This window comes from Falco biarmicus, chromosome 1 (genome assembly GCF_023638135.1).
Source record: "Falco biarmicus isolate bFalBia1 chromosome 1, bFalBia1.pri, whole genome shotgun sequence".
NCBI classification, from domain to species: domain Eukaryota; kingdom Metazoa; phylum Chordata; class Aves; order Falconiformes; family Falconidae; genus Falco; species Falco biarmicus.
The window spans coordinates 121784874-121810267 of NC_079288.1; the positions used below are offsets into that span (position 1 = coordinate 121784874).

The 25394-nt window shown below is 39.6% G+C and overlaps 1 protein-coding gene across 5 annotated transcripts in view; it reads right to left on the bottom strand.

Moving 5' to 3' along the window:
- Positions 1 to 25394, bottom strand: part of AFG2A (AFG2 AAA ATPase homolog A) — a 205071-nt gene that overhangs the window by 95430 nt on the left and 84247 nt on the right. The window contains exon 15 of one of the 5 annotated variants that reach the window (XM_056325764.1): positions 25030 to 25254. The exons of 3 other annotated variants lie outside the window; for them this stretch is intronic. In XM_056325764.1, the coding sequence (XP_056181739.1) occupies positions 25045 to 25254 (210 nt within the window). In that variant the 3' untranslated portion in view covers positions 25030 to 25044. Of the gene's footprint in view, positions 1 to 25029; positions 25255 to 25394 lie in introns of those variants that run through there. One more of the 5 variants, XM_056325757.1, reaches the window with a different exon arrangement.

Sequence of the window (25394 nt, forward strand, 5' to 3'; positions counted from 1 at the left end):
TCTCACTTAACTATACAGGGCTGAGTAAATGGGCAGCTCTACAACCTGCGTTGTTTAATGACATGTAATATACATGCAAGCTAGAGCCCCAACATGAAGAACAGACACTGCTGCATGGGTTCCTGTAAGTTTTGGATCTGTCTCATTGTCTACAGGAGGAAGGTGATAGGAACAGTTTTACTTGATTTGCGTCTGTTATTTTTCAGTTGACTAATTGATAAAATCAGATTTCAATTTCTTACAAATGCCTCTCAATTGGTTGGAAAGATTTCCAGTAGAAAATTCTGACTTTTAAGACTGAACAGAGCTCTGTTCATCTGGGCTGCTTCTGTGGGCTGTGTACTGCTGTCAGGAATAAAGGAGCCTTCCAAACCACTACACAGCTACGAATAGACCCATCCTGTTCGGTTCCCCTAGTTATAGTAACTTCTGAAATACAAATACAGCTGATCCAGCAAAACATTAAGAGCTGCTTCCTTGTTTTCCTTCTCTCATGCAGAGTTAGAACTAATTCAATTAGTTTAAGTATTTTTGCTACACATAGAATATTTTAGATTTAGTCATCTAATATTGAATATTAATTTAAAGGTTCCACTACCAAATTCAATCACAGCTCCAGTTTGCCTGTCTCATAAATGAGAAGTCACAATGCAAAAAACTGGTGGCATGAAGTTACCCATTCTCTCCAACTCCCCTGCTTTTTTACAAGCTCTAGGAATTTACAGGACAACCAGAGAAAAATAAAAAAAACAACCAAAAAACCCCACAAAAAACAAAAAACCACACCCCCAAAAGTACAGCATTTGGAGCAGAAAAGGAGGAATGGTTATTTTACACTTCAACAACCTTCTAGTCTTCAGTTTCTTACAGGTAAGCCTGCCATGGCTCAACAAGCACCCTTCCCTTAAGAACCACCAAAGCATGTATACATTACTACGCTTGCCTACTCACAGTATTACCATAAGGGCAGTTCAATCCTACCCCACCTGTTTCTCAGTATTAATTTTGTCACACCAAAATGAGAGGACAGTGATTTTCTTGGGGCAAGAAGCTTGCCTGTACTTGTACTGATAAGAATTTGTTAAAGTTTCAGCCTTTAACAAAACGAGGAAAATACGATGACACCAAAATACACATTGAAAACCTAAATTCCACTGTTTTAGAATAATTGAAGAGTGTGTTTGTCTCCCCCCGCCCCCCCCCATGGTAGCAGATAGACAACAATAAGGAAAGAGACATACTTTGGAAAGATTTACTTAGTATTTCATAATAATTGAGATTAATGGAAGGCTTCCAAACTAGCTTGCTAATGTATCATGCACAGCCTATTAAGCCTGACATAGTAAGCTTTTTCTCATGGCCTTGACTGCAATGACTATTTAATGTATCTGCTGTGTGCTGTCCCCTAGGACCACAAAATAGACTTTATAAACTGTTAGGACAAACACTGACATGCATCTAACTTTGTTTATTGCTGAAGCCAGGCCAAACAGTGCTAATTGGAGTTCTTCTGCTAAACAATGTTTACGCACTAATTAGTCCACTTCCTAAACTAAATGTTCCAAGAAAAACTAAGAATATATGGCAAACTGCCACTAAGTTGCAGTCTCATCAAGTATGTTGCTTCACAGACAAACACAGACAGGTAACAAATGGTAAATTCAAAAGGATGAACCGATGTATGTCACTAAACAATGTAAAGGAAGTCTCCACTACCTGAGAAAGAAAAGCAGTTCGACAGTTTTAATTCAGATGGAACCAAAACACTCAGCTCTTAATGGTGGAGAAAACTACACTATTGCATACAAAGAGACAGAATGGCAAGGGTGAGAGTGTCTCCAAGAAAATAATATGCTGTATTTTGATTGTAAATGCACTATAGTACTATTTACAGTTTGGACTGCTAACAAAAAACCTAAAGAGAGTATTTTGGCCAAATGGTTTAGAAAGCTAAATCATTCAGATCTTTGAAGACAGCAGATTGAAACATTCAAGAGGCAAGCAAAATCTGGTTGTGTATTACAGATCAACAACAAGTCTGTTTTGCAGGGGAGGGAGGAAAAGAGGCTAAAAAAAGAGGACTGAAACTCCATTATGGGCAAATTCCCATGTATCCGTATACAGGGAGCTCCTGGGCAAGGAGAGGACAGGAGCATGAGGTGAAGAAGAGAAGCCACTGACAGGGAGACAAGGCTACAAGACCACAGTAAGGAAGAAGGGGGAGAACGGTCTCACGGGGAACATCCTTCCCCTCCTGTCCAGGATGGCTTCAATTATGAGACAGCAGGCTCTGGAACATACATATTTTAGTTCACCCTGCATATGATCAAGTCTGTTTTATTATGTATAATGTAACAATTTAAGAAGAGTCAAAACATTCAGATACGAAGGTTTCCAGTGTTTTTTTAAGATAAATCACAGGTTACTTGCACAAAAAACCTGCTAGTTCATACATCAGTCTCAATTCCAAGAAAGTTCTTCAGAGCACAGGCAGCCAGCGCAAGGCTGCGTACAAAAGGATCTGAATCTCTAGACGCTACTGCGTTATCAGTATCGCTGGTAATCAGAAATGCCTTTCGCTCTGTTTAACGAAAGGAGATAAAACTCTTGACCTGGAATTTCAAGCTAACTTTGCAATTTTTGTCTTCTGACCCCATAGTCTCTGACCTGCGTTTCATTTCACTCCAATGCTGAAAGACTTCCTCCCGCAGTTACAGCTGAGTGCCAGACATGCAGTCTGATCTGGTCCGGATCTCCAGAAACCTTATCTCCAGCCAGCAACTTCCTCTGGAACTACAAAGGAGACCTGGACCATGGCTGACTCCCTGCTGTACCTCCAAACAGGACCAAAAGAAGCAAAATCCATGAGCGTGCCTAATTGGTCCCAGACCTCAGGAGTCGCATGCCCTCCTCTCCTTGCCCTGCAAAGTGGCCTCTTGCTCACACACCTGGGGCTAAAAGGGGCTCCCTCCCACCATCCATGGCTTTGGAGCCTGTGAGCATGAAACGCATACTGAAATCTCACGAGGGTCCTTTCTCCGTCCTATACACCACCTCAAATGCTTCCCCCTCTATTGCCAGGTACCGTGTGAACTTCTGATAAGAGCAGCTGGCTCTGAACTGTCCTTCTCTTAAGGAGGGAGATGTAGGGAAGAGGAAGGGGAAAAGGCTGGGAGGGATAAGCGCTCATGCAACAGGAGATAAAGCACCTTGCAGCGAGATAAAATACCCTTCAGGATACAAAAAAGTGCAAGGTGACACAGGACAAGCACAGTAGACGGGAGAGAGACAGAAATAAGGTACATCAATCAACCAACACCCGATCATTTCTAGGACGCATGTGGGAGCTGTGCTTGGTTTCCCTATTTAAACTTTCATATGACTATAGACCTAACTTGGCTAAAGAGCTTCACTCAGCAGTAAGATATGGCTGCAAAACATCCCGCCTGCTGTGAATCCTTTTATGCCACTAGAAAAATTGGTGGTTTCTCCTCCCCACCACTTGATCTTTTCTAAACCACAGGATCTTCATATGATCTTTTCTAACTCACACGCTCCCACTTCTGCAGCTGCCGTCTTTTGTAGTTCACTGGTGTCTCAGTTATGAAAAACCAAGGGCACAGTATTCCTTAGAGGTTATAATCATAAGAAAACAATCACTCCCAACAGTTCAGCACTGTCAAAAGAAAGCAAACAGCTCATAAGCTAGTAAAACTATTCCTTCAAACCTTCCACTGAAAAGACCAGTAATTTCACTTTATTTATTAACAAGTTCTTATATGAACCCACATTTTCTCTTTAATTCAATTCTTAATCTCCAGTCTCATTAAAGGAATAAATTGCCTTTCCAGTGATGGGGAAACCCATACAGTACCCAAGGCCACTTAGTTAATTCACAAACACATCATGCTGCTGGTAGAGGAAAATACAGTGTCTGCAGCTTTGTTTATGCTTGTGGATGCCAAAGGATATACTCAAAAGGTATATGTAATCAGCAATCTGCAGAGTATAATTAAGAATAAAGGACAATGTTCCATACATGGTATATATTACAAATGTAAATGGCTTCAGAAGTACTTCGTTCTTAAAACATGAAAACCTTGAAAAAAAATTCATGCCCTGAGTATAACTGAATTTGCCACACAACTTTTAAGAATGCTCCCATGAGTGACAATTATGATTTATTACGCCATGTCTTTATAAAGCAAGAACATTGTTTTGCCTGTACATGATTTGGAAAAATACTTTAAAATTTGAGCGATTACTGTTGAGGATCCAATACTCCTAAAGAACTAGTAGTTACGCAGAAATCAGAATGTCAATGTGGAGTGGGGACTATTTCAGGGCTCTATATGCTCAAAATAAGTGAACAGTACGGTCTACATTAGCATAATTTTTGGAAAAAAAATTAGGATAGATTTACCACCTTTTAAACACTCGGTGTGATTTTCAGAATCCCACTGCTCACAGAAATACTTTTGGCAGAGCAACGTTGCCAGCAGAGAATAACACCAATTAGAAGAACAGTAAAACTGTCAGCAGCTTCTTTCTTATTCAGGCCAATGTGATCTCTATCCTTAAGAACACATCTTCACTGATGAGAGAAACAAAAAAAGAACGACATGCTAAATAACCCCAAGCTCTGGAAGCTCGGCAGCACATATCTCGTCTTACTTCACCTCACGGCAAACACTCCCGGACCACCAAAGTCTGTGATCGTCACAAGTGAACAGCCTGCTGCAAATTTTGCACGTGATACATGTCAGAAAAAGGCTCCGACGGCCTTTCCACCAGGCTCCGTGGGTCCTGCCCTTCTCCCCTACTGGTACTTCTGGAGCTCCAAGCAGCTTCTCAACACCACTTCATAGCAAAGGCAGCGTTTCAGTAGATGGCATCTCACCTCTCTTGATATGCATGAACCTCTTTGGGATACCCAAAGGGATGATGGCAGGTATGGAAAAACGATCATGATGAAGTATCCCTCAACGCTGAACTTTGCCTCAGGCATAGTAATGTGTGTTTTGAACTTTTAAAAGAAAATTAAGAGAATATGGACTGCTTTAACTCACTCTCAGGCTTGTCTACAGAGACATTAATGTCTGTGCTAATCCTGCTGGGACACCTATATTCCAGGACTAATGCTTCTTACCATCTTCTGCTTTTATTTTGCACACAGCAAAACCAGAAAAAAAAAAAAAAAAAAAAGGGAATTTTATCCTGGCACAGAGGTGTCCTTGTGAGGAGTTACACTGGGATAGCCACCACAAGATCAAAGAACTTCCTTGGAGGACAAAGCCTTTATCTCCACCGCTCATTTGTTCCCTTCCCGTTAACCTGAAATGCAAAGGAAAGCTAACACCAGCAGTTCTGATGGCTAGCTTGCGAACTGCTGGACAGCTAAGGGACTGCTACATCTCTCGGGAAAATTTTCTCTCTTATAAGATAATACAACTTCCTATGGCTAAGTCATGGAGTTTCTGGGCCAAATTCACCCACGTTTTTCAGTGTACACCTAGTAAATCCAAAACATCTGGGTGCATGAAACAAAGACTAGAAATTAGCCTTCTGAGTCTAAGAAACATTGATGTTTATCTCCTTGTGCTTCTGGATCCAAACACTACGATACATTTCTTTAAAACTACAACTTATTTTACAAATTCAGACTGGGGGAGAGACACACTTTTCCCCCCGACTAAATTAAGAAAAGAAGAAAAAAAAAAGCCCCAAACTAACCAACCCAAAATGTATCTGTTCCTTGTGGTAGGGAACAGATACTGTTTAGTTCCACTAAAAGAGAGGTCTGATCCTACCATAAGCTGACAAGATACAGATTATTTCTCATCGTTGCAGCTCTAACGTTGTAGATGTCATAACCATCAGATTCCTTCTGCAACATCTGTCAAGAACTAAGACATTTATTAACACAGAACAGGATTTGCTTAGCTGGGCCTTAAGCTAATAGAAGTACTCAATTGTAAACAGGGACTTTGCTTTAGGACAGAACATGTCAAAAAACCAGAATTTAAACAATGACGTGTAAGGAAAAATGAAAAAAAAACCCAATCACTTGCAATTAGACTCAAAACACGTTTAGTCTTCATGGCCCCTTGCCAACAGATACAATAAATGCAAGGCATAAAAGCATCTCTTTAGCAACTGTAAAAAGTAACATTTAAGAGAGGGGAAGCCTTATTTGGTGCAATGGCTACAAACAAAGTAAAGGAGAAAAACGTTTCGAGAGCTAAACAACAGGTAATTTCCTCAAATGCTAATGGAATTTAGAAGTGTCTAAACAGTAGTTATTTCCTTAGGAAGCATTCTCATGGTTTCAAGCTGCCTGTAATTCCAAAGCAGCTGAGAGCCCTATTTAGGCAGCTCTGGGTTTACATGAAAACTCTGTGTTGGTGTTCCCTGACATTCACTGGTGCAGGCTGATGCTAAGGAACAAGTAACGTGCTCCAGCTAACCTCATACTTTCTTCAACCATTTAGCCTGAGTTTTAACTTTTTCATTTCTGCTAGCCACAAGCAAGAGTAGCAGTTACAATCCAATTTTCTCTTTTTTTAACTAAGTACAGCAAATGCTGTACATTCAAGCAGAAAAAAACCCAGGGCTTTAAATAAAAAATAGTTACATTTAATACTTTAATTTGTAAACACAGAAGTAAAATGAAAAAAGTATTCACAAAGTGAAAATGCTCCTTCCATTCACATCACTTACTGAGTGGATTAGATTAGAAAAAAAAATACTTAATTTAATATTATTATGTTGTGATTATATCCAGAATTGTTTCTTAAGGTTCCCTCTGTTGGCAAAAATAATGGGATTCAGAAGTACAAATAAATTAAATACAGTTAAATACCTATATAAGTAATACTGCCACGAAAAGCAGAAAAATCATATTCTGAAATAGGATTTTATATATCCTCAGGTAAACCTGCAAACAGGCCCAAATGTTCAAATCAACAACAAAAAAAATATTGTATTTCAGAAGTTGGCCTAACAGTTTCATGCCATCATCTCTGCCATGAAACACATTCCTCATTTATTCCATCCAAGTTCTTAAATAGCTGAGTATCTCAAGGCTGAGAAACTGGAAAAGCTACAGTAGCAGTAAATAAGAAGTAATGCAGTCAATAAGAAATGGGATGCTTTACAAGGTATCATACAAAGTGATTTCCATTCTATGATTTATTTTTGATGCAAGACTTTAGCTATCATTTAAAAGTAACAATGCAAAATTAAAAGTGTCATTTTATTCTTCACCAAGTGTACATATATCTTGTAGAGCAGGAGGGAATCAATGTAACTAACAATGTTCTTTTCCCAAGACATACATTTTCAAATTGCCTTTTTCTCCATCCAGTCCAAGTCACTGTGCTTGCTTTCTACACAGGGGTAGCTGTATTTTCCCCTCTTGACAAATACACTAGTTCCATTAACACTTGCAGAGCAAGTACAACAGTCTTCTGTGTACATTTATAACATGCATTGTCCATAAGCACTTGTGGAATTAAACAGTGAACTTTACCCTCGGGGCTGTGGCCGATTGGAAGGCAGAATGTTTTTGCAAACAGGTCAATCAGGAAGGTTAAGAGAGCAGACAAAAAAACAGATAGCTGAGAATAACCCTTAGACTCTGTTGCCACCTTGCAGGAAACCCGCCATGTGTTTTAATAGATGTCGTTACTTAAATCTCTTCATACTCACATGCTCCGTGCCAAAACGGGCAACTTCACTTCTATGGCAACCAAAGCAATGCTGCTACTCACTTCTGCCATCACAAGTTCTTTTCCATGTCTGCCTTTGTCATCACTTTAATTCATGGGTATTGCAGGGAGGCAGAAGGAGAAGCAGGGTAGCATTACAGCTTTTGTTACCAAAGAAACCGCTTATCCATTTCAGAAAAGGATCTGAAGAGCAAAAAGACAGTGATAATGTGAACTTTGAACATAATGATTTCACTTTAATAGACAGTAGGGAGAAACAAGGAAGAAGTCACAAAGAGTAGAAATTAAAATATAAGAAAAAAACCTCACTAAAAATTTCAGAAAAAAACCCAGAAAGATTCAATCTATAACACAGAAACTGTCAGTTCAAACCAAGAAATACCAGGAAAGGGAAATCTGGGAAGGAAATGCAGAGGTGGGGGAGGGACAGCAGTCAGCAAAAAAAGAAATGCAACTGAAGAAAATTTTGGGAGTGGATAAAAGGAATCAGAGGAAAACAGAACTTGGAAAAAACCCCAAAGCCTTGAAATTTGGAACAAGATACTTTTAGAAAAGTCCAAGCAACCAACAAAAAAAACACCCCAACATACATCAGTCTTCAGCTTCCTGAACTGTATTTGCAAAGCTGTAAGACCATTGACGTATTTTGGTCTGGTTTCACCAGGAAATTTGGTCTGCATCATCACACCATGTCCAAGGATAACCGAGCCGGCATCAGCCCCACCGCTGGCTCACGTTACCCGTATAAGCATCAGAAGGGCAGAAAGGCTTTTCCAATACTAAGAGCACGAAGGTGATCAGAGTTCTCCTTCTAACTAGATACCCTTGCATCTGCTCCACAGTCACCATGTCTCTACCATGTCAACTACCCAGTGTCTAGACTGGCACAGCCACCAGTTAAGGTTTTTTCCCTGCTGATGGGGCATAATGTTTCTTTCCTGCAGTGGGTTCTGTGGTGTTTAATACACTGTAAGTTCAGCTACAGTCTTACTAAAATTCAGAAGTCAGTCAACCAGGAGACAAACAAATCCGTCAAAATTTTCATTAGTTTTTGCAGCTTTGTGGAACCGCTTGTTTTAGCTCTGGGAGGAAAAGATGCTGATGTGGAAAAGCTGACTCTGTTGCCATGAATTATTTTAAAGATTTTTTTTTTTCAATTTATCATTGATTTTCATTTTTTTACAATAACTATTTTGACTCCGTACCTCTCTCATCACTAACCAGTTTGTAAAACCTCAGATAGTAAATGATTACTGGAAATAGGGCAGAACCAGAGAAACCATACAAAGCAAAAAACTGAAAAGGAAAAGAAAATATAATACAATTGGAAGTTTCCTTACAGAGGTGTTTAATTTTGCCAGAAGTGACAAAATGAGATGTAGCCAACATGAACAGGAAGGGTGGGACACAATAAGATGGAGACATACAGTGCCAGAGAAAAGACAAGAGAAGTAGTACAAAAAGAGAGGGAGGGAAAACAGGTGAAAATTTGGAAGCATGAAGTCAACAGAATGAAGAAAGGTCAAGCTGGGAGCAATGAGAAATTCAGCCACTGAATAGGCCAGTGTTCACAAAAGGAGCAAGTCAGAAGGAAAAGCATCATTAGCGGTGGAAAAGGGCAAGCTGTGGTTCAGAGAAAAACAATTGAGAAAGATTTGGATGGGTGGAGGGGGGAAACCCACAGAAAATTTGGTAAAGACTTACTCAAGTGAATGAACTGAAAGACTGAACAGGAGATGTCATCTAGAGAACAGCAAGATGTCTCAAAAAGAAAAAAGGATTCCAGAGACACTGTGATCTAGTTGATTTTGACCTTGGAAATGAAGAATTTGTTTGGCATATTTGAGAAAAGCCTCAGATAACTTTAGGCATTAAAATACAACTTGGCCTCCTTTTACAGGACATCATGGTTTTGTCCAAATTTTTTTTGAACTTTCAAAAGACAAAGTTTAAAGACAGACTGTAAAAGAAATTATTCTGGAAATGAAAAAACTTATGAACTTTGTGTCATCACCATAATTCTTGGCACCTCTGTTTCTGAAAGAATTCTGCCACTCCGCTGCTTTCTGCTTTGCAAGCAAACCTACCAATACAGACCACAAGCAAGAAAACAAATAGATTTTGCGTATGTGGTGGAAAAATGAGCACAATGACAATTATACAACGTAATTACATTTATACTAACATAAAAATGCACCTCAGAATTACAGCACACATTGAAATTCAACTGCTACTGGCTGAGAAATGAAAGAATGTATTTCCACCAGTAAACTAAACATCTGAGATGATGATTCTGAAAGGACAATGCAACACAAACGTAAGTCTTCACTACCTAGTGCTAAGATAGCTACAGCCATCAAAAGTGCAGTTTGCAACTCTCTCTTCAACAGGATACAGGAAAAGCACTACCTTTTATGAAACAGCTGACAACGGAAAAAAGATGGTTCCTGGCAAACATGCCACTCTCTAGATAAGAGAACACTCGCCTGAAAGTTCTTCCGTTTCTTTAACGTATTTCTCTACAAGCTTTGCCTTTCTTACAGACCCAGACCACGATGACCATAATGATACAATTACAACACAGGACATAACAGTAATTAATCTGCTCCTGTAAATTGCCCCAGTCTTCTATTCTGCATTTGGGATCATAACAATTCTTTGGCTTATCACTGGAAACTGGTATTTTCTGGAAGAAGAAAAAAAAAAAAAAAAAGTAAAAAGTTCATAACTGTCCTTACATCATGAATAACATTTTAAGAAGTGAAATTACTCTTAAAAACTACTGAATCTTTTGAGTGCGTCACCTTACTCCGGTTTCAGAGAAATCTGATGAACTATATAGAGAAACAGGCTTTGGAGGCAAGAGAGTAAGACTGCGAAAACATGTGTGGCTCCCTAGAACAAAATGTTTATTAGTTACAAAAGAGGTAACTGTAAAATTCTAAGCCAATTAGTTCAGATACATCTTTTATGCTACTCCACAAGTACTTCCTGATACTAATGTATTGAATACATGCCTTCAAGAAAATCAAAAGGAAAAAAAAGGTAGTAAAATAAGTAACTAAATAAAAGTAGAAGGTGCAGTAGCTGAGGAGATTCTTATGAAAGAGCTGTAATACGAAGTTTGCAGCTAAGGACTAATCAATACTTCAATTTTTTTCCTTGTGAACTTCAACATGGCACCAAACCATGTTTGAATTACAACCTGCTGCCATTTAGGTGGGCTTTCATCCTGGTAAGCTGTACGGCTGACACAAAGCCCTTGTGAGGATTTCGCTTCGCTATGAATTAGTGTCTAACATTGAGAATGCCTTTCATCATCGGCTTGTATTGCCTTCAGGTGCCTATAAATTCCTCTCAGTCTTTATGTAGCACTTGTCTATCAGACCATGTCATCAATTTTACTGCAGGCAAGACGCAGACACACCTCTTCCTGAGACACAGACAACACAACAATTACCACAGCCACTCTTGCATTATCATTTCATATCAGCTCATTGCCAACTGCTAATCACCCACGACTCACTATGGAAAACACACTGCGCTTTCCAAGCTCTCTCAACATTGCTGGCACCGCGAGCTGTAAGGCTATGATGGTCTCACCACCACCAAGTGTACCAGTCCCTCTGATGCCACCCACCACACACAATCATGCCACTTCCTCTCTCTCCTGCCACTAATGTACAATGATAAACAACTCTATTCCAAGATTTTTCACTTTTACTATGACTTCATTTTTCATGTATATCCTTTTTATTGAATATGCCAGACCTACATGGGGGAAAAAAAACAACCCAGGCATTACAATGCTATCTGAATAGAAATGAATAGCTAATAAATACTTTAAAAATAACAATAAGGACTTCCAACTTTTTCAGCCAAGTCTGTGCTGCACTCGCTTGTAAAAAGTTATTTTGTTAAGGAAGAGCAGACTGAAATTACATCTTCTCTCTTGAACATTACAAATATAATACATGAACACACCCATCCCTCCAGGGACAAGGCAACTCAAGAGATGGGATAGGGAGTGCTCAGTGTTGAGGGTCACCAACTTATTATTGCCTACAGTCAAGAGAAATCTAAAGCTGTAACCATCACCTCATAGCTGTTTGGTTAAAAGTCTGGTGCTCACCTCACCAGCTAGCATAAATAGTTGTTCATTCATATCACCCCTACCATTAACCAACCAAGAGATTCTTCACTTGGACACAACAATCAAAGAGGGACCAACCAAAGTGTTATCTGCCTGAAGATACCATCCTTCACCTGAATTCATATTTCAGGGCGTAATTCTGATCCCAGTTACAATCTGCACTTTCACTGATAAACCATCACTCAGGTCCTAGGCTTGAATGTTAAATTTAACACTGTGCACACAGATGTATTCCAGTTCAAGATGAGTATTTTTCAATTTAACTTCCACTATGGGTGAAGGCAATTGAGGTACATCAAAGCATAGATAAAAATTAAACTAGTAGCCCTATGCCAGAATGAGAGCCTAAATACAGAGGACTACAAAGACAAACCTTCCCCATATACTTGAAACCTAAAAATGTATCCTGTACAATGCAGGAAGCAGTCTCCTCAAATTGATTTTAAGACTCATTAGTAGAGCTGAACGAGTAAGGCAGAGACCTGAAAAAAAGGCTTAATTTTCTCAGGGTTGCTACTTTACATTTTTCAGAATTTAAATTGAGTATGTCTAAAGAATTTTTCCCCACAAAAGGGACAATAAGAAAAACAGCAGAGCCCAGAATCACTTCTCACAGGCTGCAAGACTCACACCTCAGGTGCCAGCAGCAGGTCCAGGTCTTAACTACTTGATACAAGTACAGACAAACAGTGAAAAGCCATGGAGTTCCTGAGTCTCAGCAAAGTTGCTCCCCTTCCTCTGAAGCACAGTGACTGACCTCATCAGTCCTAACCCACAGCAATTAACCCCAAGTAAAATCAGTTCAGCTAAACCACCTTCATGGCTCAAGCTCTGATGCTTACTTTGGCACAGGAGAACAACTCACACACAATTCAACTACCTCATCTCAGCAGCAACTCCTAGCTCAGGAGTAGGAAAGTCACACGACCTGACCTCCACGGCTTCTGACTGCCAATCCATACTTTTAGTGCATATAGTATCATATTGCTGTAGTCATAGGATGCAGCTAACCAGTTCTGCCAAGCACCTTTTTTCTCTATCATGTAGAAGTATTTCGAGGAACCCAGTTCAATGCAGCCTACTTCACTCTCACATTTTAGATGAGAATATGTCCCCTGCATAGATGGAGCATCCCACTGCTTTTTCACCTCCTGAAGTGCACGCCCCAGCAGCTATTCCTCTCCAGGTCCTCATTGCATGAGGGAATAAACACACACCATCAAATTATTCTTACAAAACAATTTGGTCTTCAAACTGTTAAATCTCATCCAAATGTATATTTTGCTTGTCACTCCTTTTATTCTGTTTTCATAGGAAGGAAGTAATGATAAATAAATTACTGCACAAAAGCATGTGAGCTCTGGCAGGCAGTTTCAAAGCTATTGACAAAAACCAGTCTATTCACTGCAAGCGTCCTACTTGTACAATCTCTCTGATCAGGATGCAGAGAACTAACTCAATAGTTCCCGATGGAAAAATACCTAGTGGGTGTGCTTGATTTCCAGAGACAATGGCTTGCCATGTGGAGCTTTTCTTTACCTCCATCCCTCTATTCCTCCCAGGTTTTTTGTTTTCTTTTTTTTTTTTTTTTTTTTAAAAAATAATCTGAACAATTTGCTCTGAAATACCATAGTAATACTTCACTTGACAAAATCTACTTAAAAAAAAAAAAAAAAAAAGAAGAGAAAAGAGAAAGAAAAAAAGTTGGGGAAGGGGGAGAAGCTTTTCAGTAAGGCTGGGACCTTACTAAGTACTACTTAATCAGGGGAGGCTGCTTCCCACAGACATTATGTGTACTACATATGGTAGCAAATGTCAAAAAATATCCTGTCTTCTTTTTTGTTAATCAAGTCAAAGATAATTAGGTCTAATGCAGAAGTCCAAATTGGAGCATTTCAAAACTCTGTCTACAGTAACAGGCTAAATACATCAGCCCATGCAATAAATGCTGCTGAGTTCACAGCAATTCATATGCTACCTAAAGACTGAGTTCCTGGCACTAGCAAGTTAACTTGCTCCCTGCTCTTCAAAGTATGACAAGGCTTTTCATACGTGAGCCACCAGGCACATAAAAAGAACATGGGAAAACTCATAGTAAAGATCCTATCTTCCAGTGTTTTCATCTCACAACAGCACTGACCACATTTACAGTTTCAGTACTATTCCAAAACCTTCAGCGAAGCTAAACTTCATGTTTTACACAAAGCTATTCTAGTCACGGGTTAGAATCTCATCGAAACAGCACCTTCATTGTCCTTTTTTAACAATATTGTTTGTTAGGAATGGAAGAACTATCTCATGTAGTTTGTTCGTTTATCGATATTTCCCTCTGGCTTCCAAAGGCGTGTGCCTAGTCTCTTTTGTAACTGAACTTAACTGAGGCAGTAGCCTGAGGTTTAAGACCTATTACAGGTCCGAGCCCAAATCAGAATGCCTCTCGTTTCTGAAAGCTACTTACTTCATTTGTTTTTCTTTTTTTCCCCCTTCTCTTCCTTCTCCCCCTCTCTTCTATGGCACCTTGATGTTCTTCCAAGGAAAGTATGTTTCTAGCCATAGCCTGTCCCTTTCTTGGTTCTCCAGGACTGAAAGGTGCTCCTGAGCCCTTTCAGAGTGACAAGCGTTCTGCACCAAGTGAGCCTCACCTCTCCAGAGAGATTGCTGCCACAGAGACTACAGGTTCGAGGATGGAGATGGACAGGCAGAAAAGGGTGAATAGGTGAGTGGATACAATTGAAAACAAAGAATTCTAGCCGTACAAAGGCCATTGCATTCCCACCAACCTGGCAGTCTTCCTAGCATGCCAGAGTTATAAACACCAAAGATGTAAGAAGAAATTTTCTAAACTGTCATGCTAAAAGGCAGAATTTTTGGAGGGGGAATAATTCAGAAGGTGTCTTCCTTCCCATAATCATCACAGATCACCTGTGAGATTCTAAGACTTGGAAAGGAGTGGGTGTATTCTTTCTTTGTTCCTTTTTGACCAGTAATGAAAACTTATTTGAATTTGGGGGTTCACATAACCTACCAACTCTTACAACAGAAGTGCTCCTTTAAAAAATCAAATCATTGCCTGCAGATTTTCTACCCAAAGCACAGTAGCTTAACGCTTCTTACTAAATCGATACAAATGATGTCAACATCCGAGTACCAACCATTAGGCTTTACAGCTCTAGTAAACACTAAACATGAACTAAGCAGTTAAAGCCTTTCATATTCTAAGCATAAAGACTGAAGACTTTATACTTTGAGATTCAGATCATGCTCCCAAATCTAAGATGACATGGCACATTCAGAGGAGTGGCGGCTATGCAGGCATTTCCACAGCACTACTTGTGGGATTTTAGATAATTTTATGTCAACAGAAGTCTGCTTTGGCTATATATAGTCTTTGTCAGTGCAGACATGGGAACAGACCAGCATATCACCCTGAAAAATGACCTTTATTCAACTATGTATGTATAGATTCTAAAGAGGGAAGAACATCCCCTTTCTTTTAATATCAACAGTTTTATACACGTGGTCGAATTGCAATACTATAATCTCACATTTCAAAGCATAGAACAACCTGCACAATTTAGGAATGATTTTCTTTCCACAGGTATCATCACATGAGAATTCAGGTTTGTATTGGAAGAGCATGGATGATTAGAACTCAGTAACCACAACAGAGAACATGAGCAACTCCACTGGAAAAAGATATGATTGGAAATACCATTGACAAGGAAATTACTGTCTTCTTGATTTCTTTTCCTTTTTTTTTTTTTTTTTTAAATAGACAACATACAATAACCTCTCAAAAATCCCTGAATCCTGAAAATCCTACATATAAAATAAAGATGCACATCCCCATGAGCAAATATTTTGCAGGTTTCCTTGAAATCTATCTCACACAATACTGGCTATTCCTTATTTTATCCAGTACATTTTAAACTGAAATCTTGTAAAGACATTTCACTGTACTGTCAGCATCTGCTGCCCCATAAGCGAAGAATAGAGCTATTAAGTCGTAATTCAGACATAACATTATGTTTTAGACCAATTCTGCAAGACAGCTGAAGCTGACAACTTGGGGTTTATCACCTCTTATGCCACAGGAGCTTTAACTTGCAATTGCATCAATCAGATCCCTTTCCAGTTCAGCACACGGTTCACTTAGATTTCTCTCCTCCAAATCCCCCTGCACCACAAATCCAGACAATCAATCCGGATTTACTCTTCTATAAAACAGCACAAACCAGTGTTATGGTACAAATCCAAAATTGACCAGGATGAAGAGTTTTCTTTCCATTATCTCCAGACACTGCTGAGAACACAGCAGTTAATATTTTTCTTCACATCTAGGACTGCCACAAGTGGGAAGACTGGAAGCATAATGTAAGACCAGAAAGAATACTCAGGTTAGCCCCATCATTTTATGCTCTGATCAACAGAAGATGGCCGGCTATTATGAGTGCTGCAATTGGGATGAATGATGCCCTTCTGAAATTTAAAAGAGGGTATCAGTAATACCTCATAAAAAATGTGGAGGACACATGGACAGAATGGTTGAAACAGTACTAGGCACAACGCTAGGGACTTCTTGGGTTATATATAAGACTGTCTTTGTGCTCTAGATTATATGTATATATACTATTATTTTTTTAAGATTATAATAATTGCTTCTAGCAAAATATTAATTTATATTAATAATGAACTGTGACAGAGGAAAAAACATGGCACATGGCAAAATTATATTACTATCAGTGGAGATATCAGCATAAGGTGTGATACAGAATAAGCTACCTGCCATTTTGAACTTTTCTCTTTCCCTCAATTTTGAAACCTATGTGGACAGCAGAGGTGGAGATACTCTCCAAGGTATCACACAACTACCTATCACTGGATTCATGGGAGCACAAGGCCAGCAGGTCCTCAGGATTGCTGTTTCTTTGATCTTAAAGTCACACATTTTCTGAGAAATGGTCTCAGTTGATATTGGTCTCTCTCTTCACATTAGCTAAACCAGACCTGTGACTTCAATACCAGAAGAAAAAGTGTTTCTTCATGCCACACACTATTTTCAAATTAATTTTTACATTCACTTTGCCAAAAAACTCAAAAGTTCAGAGCTCTCACTTTGCCAAAACCTCAAAAGTTCAGAGCTCTCACAATCCCTGTTGTCTTTGCTCTCCAAACACACACATATATACACACCATTAGAGGACTTCTTGCACATTTGCAGCTTTTCTTTGTTTCAGCGACAGTCTGGATGGAGAAAAACCAAAGCCCTCTCCTTCCCCACTCCTCCCCCCACAAATGATCTGCTTTTAATCACAACTAACATTTAAAACAGACATTAGAAAGGATAGGCTACCCCTTTATAATTACTAAGCTTGATAATTACCTGGTGACTTGTAACAGACCCCATTCTCAATGCATCTTCCTTCCTCTCTCCTTGATAATGTAATCTAATCTCTTGGCTGTGCTTTCATCTGGCACCCAATGCTGCACATTGTTTATCAAACAACAATCCTTTCTTAGGTAATGACAGAACAAAGGCAAGGAAGAGTAACTGTGGTAATACTACAGCACTTACCACTTCAAAAGTAACTACATCAGTACAATTTACATTGCCTGTGTGCTTTTTTTCCCTTCTTTTAAATCCAGTATTATCTCCTCTATGCGAGACCCTGACCTACCTTCACCCTTTTACTGGACTCTGTATATTTACATATTACAGAAGCTATTGTGCAAAATGTCAACAGTGGAAGTCAAAACTAAAAACATGGATCACAAATACAGAAAGCTGAACTATTCAAGATATGTCTTCATATTTGAAAGCTCAGGCATTTTCTATGACAAGAAAATCATGTGCTTTATGTTACCGGACTATCACAAAGTCTTAGCAATAACGCATAATGACCGGTTGCTTGGGTTTTTTTTAAACACTCTCAATAGCACATTTAGAAATTCTGAGAAGACTCTAAACACAGGTTAAATTTCTCAAAGCTTCTTATACCTCAAAATGGAAGAGAGGTCAGGTTGCAGAAGTTTCTCCTTTGGATTTTCTGGGGCCAATGATACTGTTTCCTAAAGATGCTTCTACTTCATATTCCCTATGTGCCATAACTTTCAGTAGTTGCCCACCTCCACAAATCAGAGTAGGATGATCCTCTGCAACATCCTACCTGTGCCACGTTCAAAACTCAATTCTGATGTAGCAAAGAACCAGGGCCCCGATTCCCTAATATTTTGACAGTTTACAACTACAGGGACTATAAATGGTAGCACAGCAGTGAAAATAAACCTGCCATCAGCAATTAGCAGCTTGATATCAAATCAGACAGAAACCACTGCATTCATCTGTATAAACGATATCTGCAGATCCAGGATATTACTAATCACTGAATCCCAAGCTTGGTCACTCTTATCAGGTATCTGTCACCATGAAATATATAAAACAATTACAAAATGGATCGGGGTGAAGGAAAAGATAAATGAGGATGAGGTATATGGTACATACCTACACTATGAGGTATATAGTACCATGTCAATCTGAGCTTTAAGATCTTTGTACGAGAGGAAACTGAATGCATGCATTATTACAAAAGAAAGCCCTTGAGTACCACTCTCAGAGTCACATCAGCATAAGCCTTTCACAAAGGTGAAGTGTAATACGCCCTGGCTGTGCTTGTATATATGACTGATTACCAAAGCACAATAGCCCTATGGCGGGTAACACAGACCCAAACTAATACTATTACTAAGATTATGATAACAGACTGCCCCTGCTCACTTTTCATGTGATTTGAACAGGTTTGGGGAGGAATTCCATCTTCCCTAACCATAAGTTGAAGCACAGAGCTCTGATGATGATCTCCGAAGATACAGCATAACCACCTACTTAAATAGGAATGAACCAATGAAGGACTGAGATAAGTCAAAAACCACAGAAAAATGTGGTTGCTGTGAGTGCGAGGATGCTGCCAAGTTGTGATGTTTTCTCAGTCTCTGATTAAAAACACTGTCCTGGGACAGGCAAATCAGGTCAGCTCCAGAACTAAAGGTAGGGGAAAGGGGTACCAGCAGTGCAAGTGTGGGATTGGTATATTCTTCCATAATTCATGCAGTAAGACATCCATCCCTGAAGCACCGAGTTACCTAATGACACTAAGTGAACCAGCAGATTGGGGGAAGAGAGAGAGGCGGGGGGAGAGAGAGAGAGAGAGAGAGAGAGAGAGAGGAAGAAGGCTCACAATTTTTTCCTGAGAACTCTTTGCTTACATAGTGAAGTCAAAAGAAAATAAATCAAAAAGTTGTGTAAAAAGTAATTACTACTCTCCATCACAATACGATTTCAGAGGCCTTTATAATAATGGTCTTTGCAGACATGCACATAGTTACAAGGAAGCTCATGAGGACAAGCCAAAGAGTTATGTCAAAGCTTTGCTAGCAGAACAGAAAACTGTTCTGATTTTCCAGAAAGAAAAAAGGCCTCAGGACCGAGTTATCCAACCAATAAATAAATAATTCACAGAATATATTTTTCAGTGACAGTAGTTTTTGCAAAGCCCCAAAGCACTTCAGATAAGAATGCATAGTAAAACATTTTTTTAAAAAAGCCACTTCTGTGATTAAACAGCAGTTATGAAGCCATATCTCGAGCTTGTAAGGAGTGAGCTTTATAAAAAAATAAACAACTACCAGCCGATTTCTTTAAGGCCAGTGCTTAACCCAAGAGCTTTTACTGACTCAAAGATATTACGCCTCTGGCTATCTTGTGAGAAAAGTAGGGCACTTCGTTTCCCCTCCGCTGCTCCCCCCATGCGCAAAGGAAGTTGTTATGACACAGAACAGGTGTGGAGCTTTCACTCAACAGCCACGCATGACTTCCCATTATATACCTATCACTTATGGGACCACTTATACTGTCTTCTGCCATGAGGTTAGGCTGGAGGTGAAAGAAGCCATGCCACATCCTATCAATCTAGCAGCGTGCACACCAAACCTGTCTCTTTGCATTTGTTACATGAAGAGACCCTATACGTGCTGTCCCTCCCCATGCGTTCCTGCTCTGGCCTCTTCTGCTTTGGGCAGGGGGGAGGAAGAAAGAAAAAAGGGCACTCTGAGAAGCTTTTAAATAAACAGAATAGGTCTTAACCAAAGGAAAAGTTTCATCAGCATGCCAGCCATTTAATTTCCTCCCAGCCACTTGCAAAACAGCAGTAACTACATGGATTTAGGCTGTTTCTGATGGGATTTATTTTTAAGCAGCTACACTACCCGACCACAATGGTAACAACAGTGCTGTAATTGGGCCTTAGCATCTTCTGCACCTGAACCGTTCAGTAAAATCCTCTCACAGCAATTTCACTTATATCCCCCCCTGGCAAAATACTGGGTCATGAGAAAATACCCAGGATAATTCAAAACAAGTTAATTCGGCTACCAGTCATACAGTTCAATTAATGCAACCATCAGAATAAATACAGACCCATTTCTCCACATCACGTGAAGAGCAACACTACTGTTGTTGCCACCCTACTGTTCCCTGATAACTGGCCTGGCTCACTCAGCTCTAGTTTATCTCTGTGCAGCCCATTGCGAGGTCAGACAAACACATTGATTGTCCTGCTTTTTAAGTCATCTGGTTCTCCAGTTGAAAAGTGCTTCTCACACTAGCACAGATAACAGAACAGTTTATACAAGAAGCACTGCCAACACTCTGCCAACAACTGTCCCTCAAAAATGGCACAATTATTAAATAAGTATCTACCTGTTCAGTGCACGCTGGTTGCTACCCATAAAAAGCTACATTTTGGAGCAGTTGCAAGTGTTAAAATACTTTTGCACCCGGTTTTGCATCTAAAAGTCTGGCATTTTAGCAGTGCCGGATTCAGTTCAGTCTTGGACAGAGCTGATGAGGGTGGGGAAGGCAGTATGTGCTCTCCAAGGGCCCTGCAGCTGCAGAGTCAGAGGAGGGAGGAGAGGAACCCGGAGCACAGCTTCAGCTCCCTTTCGTACTTCTGTAACTAAAAAAAAACAACCCACCAACAAAAAACAAAACAAAACAAAACAAACAAAAAAAAACCAAAAAACATCTCTCCATGACTGTCACCTATCCAGCAAACTACCCCTATTTCTCACAACCCACACCACTGCCAATAATTCTCGGTAAGCACAAAGGTTAACAAACCTGCAATACTTATTGAATAGCTCTTGTAAAAATGACAAATGGTGAGTGATACATAGCTTTATTAGCCATTGATTACCCTGGTCTATAAGAAAACTGCCATAATTAACCTTCTCTTTGCTGTTTCCCACCTTTCTTACCTTTTGTAATAAAATCTTAGCACGGTTACTACCTCTATTTTACTATAAGAGAGTCATGCTATGATTTTACTACAAGAAAACATCTATCAGTTAAAGGATGTGTTCTAAAAAAATAAAATCAGGGTTATTTTCTCAGTTTTCTAAGAAAATACCATAACAGCTGAATAAGGAAAGGTTATTTTAACATCCAAAGGCTATTGTTCCTTTTTTTCTCCCAAAAATTGTCTGGAGCCAGACAACACAAGGCTGCTGTGCCCTGGGCTAGAATGGAAGGGGGGATGATAGGAGGGGGCTGCCTGTTTACAATTACTCCATTCCTGGTTTTAATGAATCTTTCTGAATGACCACTAAGTGCTGGTTTTGTTCTTCGGAACAAGGGAGCTATTACTGGAGGACTAAAAAAGGAAGGAAAAGGGAAAGCAAACGGAAAGCTGCCAAACTCAAAGGCGTTTCAAATATTTCAGCTGTATGTCCCGGAGGTAATCTGCTCCATAGGCACAAGACTGTCCCTACACATTTACAGTCTCTTTTCTTCCTCTTCCTTGACATGCTAAAATGAAACAGCTGAGATAAGGGGGAACAAGAGAATGTCAGAACCCAAGTAAAAATTCATAGATACCCACTATAATCTTAAGAACTACGTTATTTAAATGTAGGTAACTAGAACTTAAATTACTATCTACATTTGGCTACTACTGCCACTCACAAGCAAGTCTTCCAGAACCATATAAGCAGGCGATGTCAAGAGGAAGGGATGGGTCACATTTGCCTTGCACCATCATCTGCCTTCCCTGCACACCATCTGATAGTCATCCTCCTCAAGAACCTTGTCTGCAGACCCAAATAGCTACCACTAAGACACAAAAAAATTGCAAAACCTCCATTCTGCCTCCCTGCTACACATACACACTTCTCCTCCTTGCAGGGGTCAGACCTTCAGAAACTGTGCTGCTAAAACACTGGGCCAGGGATATAAATTAAAGGACCAACAACCTGCAAACCACCACAGGCAACCTCAAGAGCCTTCACTGGGGATCCCAAGTATTTCACTGAGCAACGTGGCTTTCTGGGTTTTTTCCTAGGCTGGTAAGGTTTCAACACATCAGACCTTCTTAGTCCAGCCACTAGATAAACAGAAAAGGTATGCGAGATTCAGTTCTTACCGTATCTTAGTTAAATACTGTCCTTGCTTAGAAGCGCAGGAGAAGTATATTTCATTATATATTTCATAATCAAAAAGTCACGTAACGACAACTAATACATTTTTCTTCAACAAAGTTGTTTCAAAAAATTATATGGTACAGACATAGAAAAGTGGCACTACATAGTTTATTTTGTGTGGTGTGGTTTAAACACCCTATTGACACACAATTACAGAAACCTCCTTACAGCCACAGACTTTGAGTAACATAGCCATGTAAAATTTATGCCAGCAAAACCATCGTGTACCTCAGAAAATTACCAAGTTTTCCTATATGCATAACTGAACATGTCATCAACCTCTTTTATTGAAAATGAAAACTTAGAAGAAAATAGCCTTTCTCTAATTCTCAGAAAAAACGTGCCACGCTGTATGACTTGCTATATGGCATTCCATTTATAAAGCTGACTAGGGGTGGTCAGTTTCAATTAGTTACCTGTTCATGATTCAAGACATTTGTTTATTTACAAAAGATACCGGTCCTCTACTGTGTATGAAATATCAAAGTTGCACAGGGATGTGAAATCATCATGGCTGTGACCTCACATGTCTGCAGTACTGCTCCTTATTGCACTATTTCCAATACCTTCAAAAGCATCAAATAGATCTGGGCTCATATAAATCGAAGTTGTACATGCCTATACTGTACAGAGATATTTGCATCTAAAACAACCACGTTAATATTTACCTGCTGCACACAGGGCAAAGAGGGCAATAGCTTTGCATTGCTCTTCTTGCCTGTTCATACTGTACAGAAGTTCTTATTTTTGCCCCTGTTAACTGCCAGCATGGTATTGCAGAACAGGCAGCTCCAAAGCACGAAAAGCAGGAAAGGACAGAACAACATTCATTAAAACCACAATATTTCAAAGCATGGGGGGAAAGAAAAGAGGGAGAAGGAAACAAAGCAGGAGAGAGTAGTTTGCTTTTTGCAGTTTTTGACATTTACAGAAGCAACAAATCAACAAAATTGTTTCAGTTTACCTTCACAGTGTCGGACACAATAAAAAGAATTAAGGAAAAGATTTTTAAAAATGCAATTATAGTATTATTTCTACTTCTGTGAGAAGCAGCAGTGCTAACGAAAGTTTTCCTTGAACACAATTAACTGGCATGCACACATGGGACTCCTGCCCGATAAAAGTGAATTAATATATATTACTTAAAATATTGATTAATCCTGTGTGGTTTTGCTACAGCTCACCATGAAGGATTTGGCAATATTTCTGCATCCAACATGATAAAAGCAGTAATAAAAATAAAATAATTATATAAAAGCCTGCAACAACATACTCTCTCATAAAGTATTGTACAAAGCAAGAAACCGCTCTAAACAAACAAAAAAAAATTAACAGGATTATTATATAAAACTAGTACCTGTCTATTTTAACATCGCAATTCACACAGTATCTTTGACAGACGGTGTCATCAGCTAAGAAATATTACCTGCATACTTTCCATCCTTCAATCCTTCAAGCTGAGATTGTACTTACAGGCTTGGAACCACCATGACTCACTTGGTGACAAGAAGTTGCATTACCTTTACACTTCATATGTGGCAACCACGTTTTGCCTTTCAAATTCCCTCCAATGGTGGCCAGAACACACATTTTCCCCATAAGGCAGCTTATGACTTAAATCAAGACCGTTAAGTTACCACATATTTACCACAGCAAATAAAGAAGGATGTGCCATGCAAAGGAAGAGTTGCCACAACAGAGATGAGCACCTTTGCTGCTGTTTGTGTATCAAAACCTTCATTGTCCATTTGGTGAGGATCCGCCAAGCTCCAGGAAGCAGAGGGTGACTAATATCATAAATTATAAGGACTTGCATTCATTTAAAAGTATAGACATGACAAAACATATTAATATAATATTTCTTCCTAAAATGTGGGCAGTTTTAGTACTTGACTAAACAGAAAATCCATCGTGTAACCTGGCTAAGATGCTCACCTCAGTGACACCATATGGCAGCGATCACTACGAGCTATTGCTCTCTTCTCTGATACTTTTTAAAATTCAGTTCTTTCATTAGCCACCAGGTCTCCACTTTTACACTCAACATAGTCATCTCCTTCAAGTTACAAGGAATACAAATAGATATTCTCATTCCATCTTCTTTCCCATTCACTGTTGCGTTCACTTTTGCCTTCTTTGTACGTTCAGCCAAGATTAAAATTGTAACAATAAGAGACACGTTCCCTTATCTGGAAGTTGTTGTACTCCCTGAACAACTGAGACTGCTGATCTCTGAGCCTCCTCCACAGTACCGTATCAGCACTGGCCACATTGTTCCATTTGAGAGCATAGCACCACACTATTTTTATATCATCCCTATACTGCTCAGCATATATCTTAACGCTTTGTTTGTTTTTTGATTGTTGCCACGCTCAGAGCAGATATTTTCACTGGCATTGAGCCATCCATAAGTAATCCCTCAAACAAATACTTCGCGCTCGTGAAATCTCTGGCAGAACCCTATAACATACACACTAAGAGGGACAAAATAAAGTTGCAGCTGCCTGTGCAGGTCTGGTAAACTCCCAGCATCTGGATTTAGAACCTTAAAGTGCCTTTTATCAGATTCTCTCCATGGGGTTTTTGGGGGGTTTTTTTGTTTGGTTTTTTTGAAGCCTAAGAGAAAAGCTATCTGCAAGGAAAACCAGAGTGTCTACCACGCAGCATGCTGCTGACAAAATGGAAGTTTGGAGTCCTCACCTCTTGTGGTGGACAGGGACGGGTTTTTTTCTGTACAGGGCCAGACACAATACGGTCCTGGTCTCTCACCAGGGTTCCCAGTAGCCTTCCTGCATATACTCTCACGAATAGCCAATCCACAGACCGGGCACTTTCCATCTGGATGAAGACAACAATTTGTGGTAGCAGGAGGATGTTATTCTATACGTGGACCAGCCACTCGAAAGCCCTACCACAGATACGTAGCCTGTGGATTATACTACTATTTGCAAGGCAGCAGAGAAATTATTTCTTTTAAG